This window comes from Manis pentadactyla, chromosome 4, assembly GCF_030020395.1.
Source record: "Manis pentadactyla isolate mManPen7 chromosome 4, mManPen7.hap1, whole genome shotgun sequence".
Classification (NCBI taxonomy): Eukaryota; Metazoa; Chordata; class Mammalia; order Pholidota; family Manidae; genus Manis; species Manis pentadactyla.
In genome coordinates this window covers 90088301-90090319 of record NC_080022.1, presented here as the reverse complement: position 1 = coordinate 90090319, position 2019 = coordinate 90088301, and the positions used below count along the sequence as shown (strand labels likewise).

General features: G+C 42.6%; 1 protein-coding gene across 1 annotated transcript; it reads right to left on the bottom strand.

Annotated features, from left to right (window-relative positions):
• Positions 1 to 1240: 1240 nt before the first annotated feature.
• Positions 1241 to 1786, bottom strand: LOC118908979 (ubiquitin-conjugating enzyme E2 N-like). Its single transcript, XM_036879049.2, has one exon. The coding sequence runs from the start codon at positions 1775 to 1777 to the stop codon at positions 1319 to 1321; it is 459 nt and encodes a 152-aa protein (XP_036734944.2). The 5' UTR covers positions 1778 to 1786; the 3' UTR covers positions 1241 to 1318.
• Positions 1787 to 2019: the final 233 nt, after the last annotated feature.

Here is a 2019-nt window from a genome sequence, read left to right as displayed (position 1 = left end):
CTCAAGCAATGAAAACATCTGCTAGACATGTCATTCAGCTAAAAACAAAGCTTTTGATAACTGCTTGTCTTAATTTCATGACACTTTTACCTTCAAAGATGAGTTGTAGGGGAAGAAAAGGCAGAATTTATTTTTTTTAAAGGCAGAATTTATAGACCTATTTAAAAAGATGGTGATCTGTCAGTTACTGTTTCTGCATTTTAAAGCGATGTGTTGAACGAGGAAATATTTATCATTGTATCAATTTAGTAAGGCTGCCATTAAAATAAAAAGTGCCACAATTTTGGAGGCCAGAATTCTAAGATCAATGTGTCAGTAGGTTTGATTGCTTCTGAGACCTAAGAGTTCTGTCCTCTTCCTACGTGCTCATATTGTCATCCCTTAGCCTGCGTTATCTATTTGATTTCCTCTCCTTATAAGAACACCAGTCTTCCTGGAAGACCCATCCTGATGGCCCCATTTTAAGTTTTCCCCTTAAAGATTCTATCTCCAAGTACACTCACATTCTGAAATAGTAAGGCTTCAGTACATGGATTTTGGAGGCACACAATTTAAATTGCATTTCAGTAACATTTATTTTAGGAAATGACTTGAGAAAATAGGAAAAGAATATCAAAATGCCCAAATGCTGGACCAAGAATTTTTTCCGCTTTTTTTTTTTAACAAAAGATATTTTACTAAAACATAAGATTTACAGGAGTTTCCAGACAAGCCATACAAAATGGTCACAAGGTTTTTCTTGAAGGGAGGATTCTACACTTGACAGTAAAGTCACAATGTTATAAGTGAGGGCTGTGATGTTTAATGTTTCCATTTTGGTTCAAACAATCAAGCTTGTCCATCTACAGCATCTAAATAAAGTTAGACTGGGCTAGAGAACATATTCTAAAGAACTGGTTAGCTGCTTTTAACCAATGCAATTAGATCACCATAAAGGGGGGGCGGACAGGAGCCCATTACAATTAGAACTACACCCCCCCACAAAAAAATAAAGAAAAACACCCACATCCCTACAGCTAACCCTCACAACTACCTTCATTCACAGGGCTTTATGCTTAAACCATGTGGGGGAAATGAATAAAAGCAGGGAGAGACCACTGCTTTTAAACTTCTCACAATTCAGATGATACTCCAAGCTTTAAAACAGTGAATCAGGACAAGACATAGATTTGCTAATGTGCATTTAATCACCAAAAGACTGAGTATGACTAGGCTCTTCTTCTGTAACGTTTCTAGACTGTGTCCATTAAATGCAAACAAAGAGTAAGAAGTCTTGGCAGAACAGGAGAAGTGATGCATACTTGATGATCAGATCCATTTAAGTATTATTCATGGCATATAGCCTAGTCCACGCTCTAGCTGTTTCTTTGGCTTGGGCTTCGTTGGTCTTCCAGTGCTCCGCTACAACATTTGCTGATGGATCATCTGGATTGGGAGCACTTAACAATTCCTGGATCCACAGCAGAACTGTGCGGATCTGCAGTGCTGGGGACCATTTATCTGTCAAAGTATCTAAACATGTTCTTCCCAACTTGTCTACATTAGGATGATAAATTTTGGTCATGAAACGTACTTTCGGGGCTGCCATCGGGTATTCTTCTGGAAGGAACAGTTCAAGTTTAAAAGTCCCTCCTTCAAAGGGGGAATCCTGAGGGCCAGCCATGGACACATGAAAATAACGGGCGTTGCTCTCATCTGGTTCTACTTTAACACCCGGAATTGGTTCTGCCAGCAAACACTGGATTTCCTTGATGATCCTGCAGGGCAGCCGGGCCATGTCATCACACCCCAGTTCGGCCTCTGGTCTAGTATCAGGATCCGCTCGCTTCATGAACAAGTGTAAGACCCAGGCTCCACTTCTGGGAGCCGTTGCCACGCCGCCGCCGCCGAGGCCTCTCGGGAAATGTAGTCCCTGCTCGAGCGCGGGCAGGCGTCCCTCGTACCTGCCACCTCCCTCGCACTTCCCGACCCAGCCCCGGCCCGTGGGTGGTGGAAGTGACGAGCCGCTGGCCGGGCAGG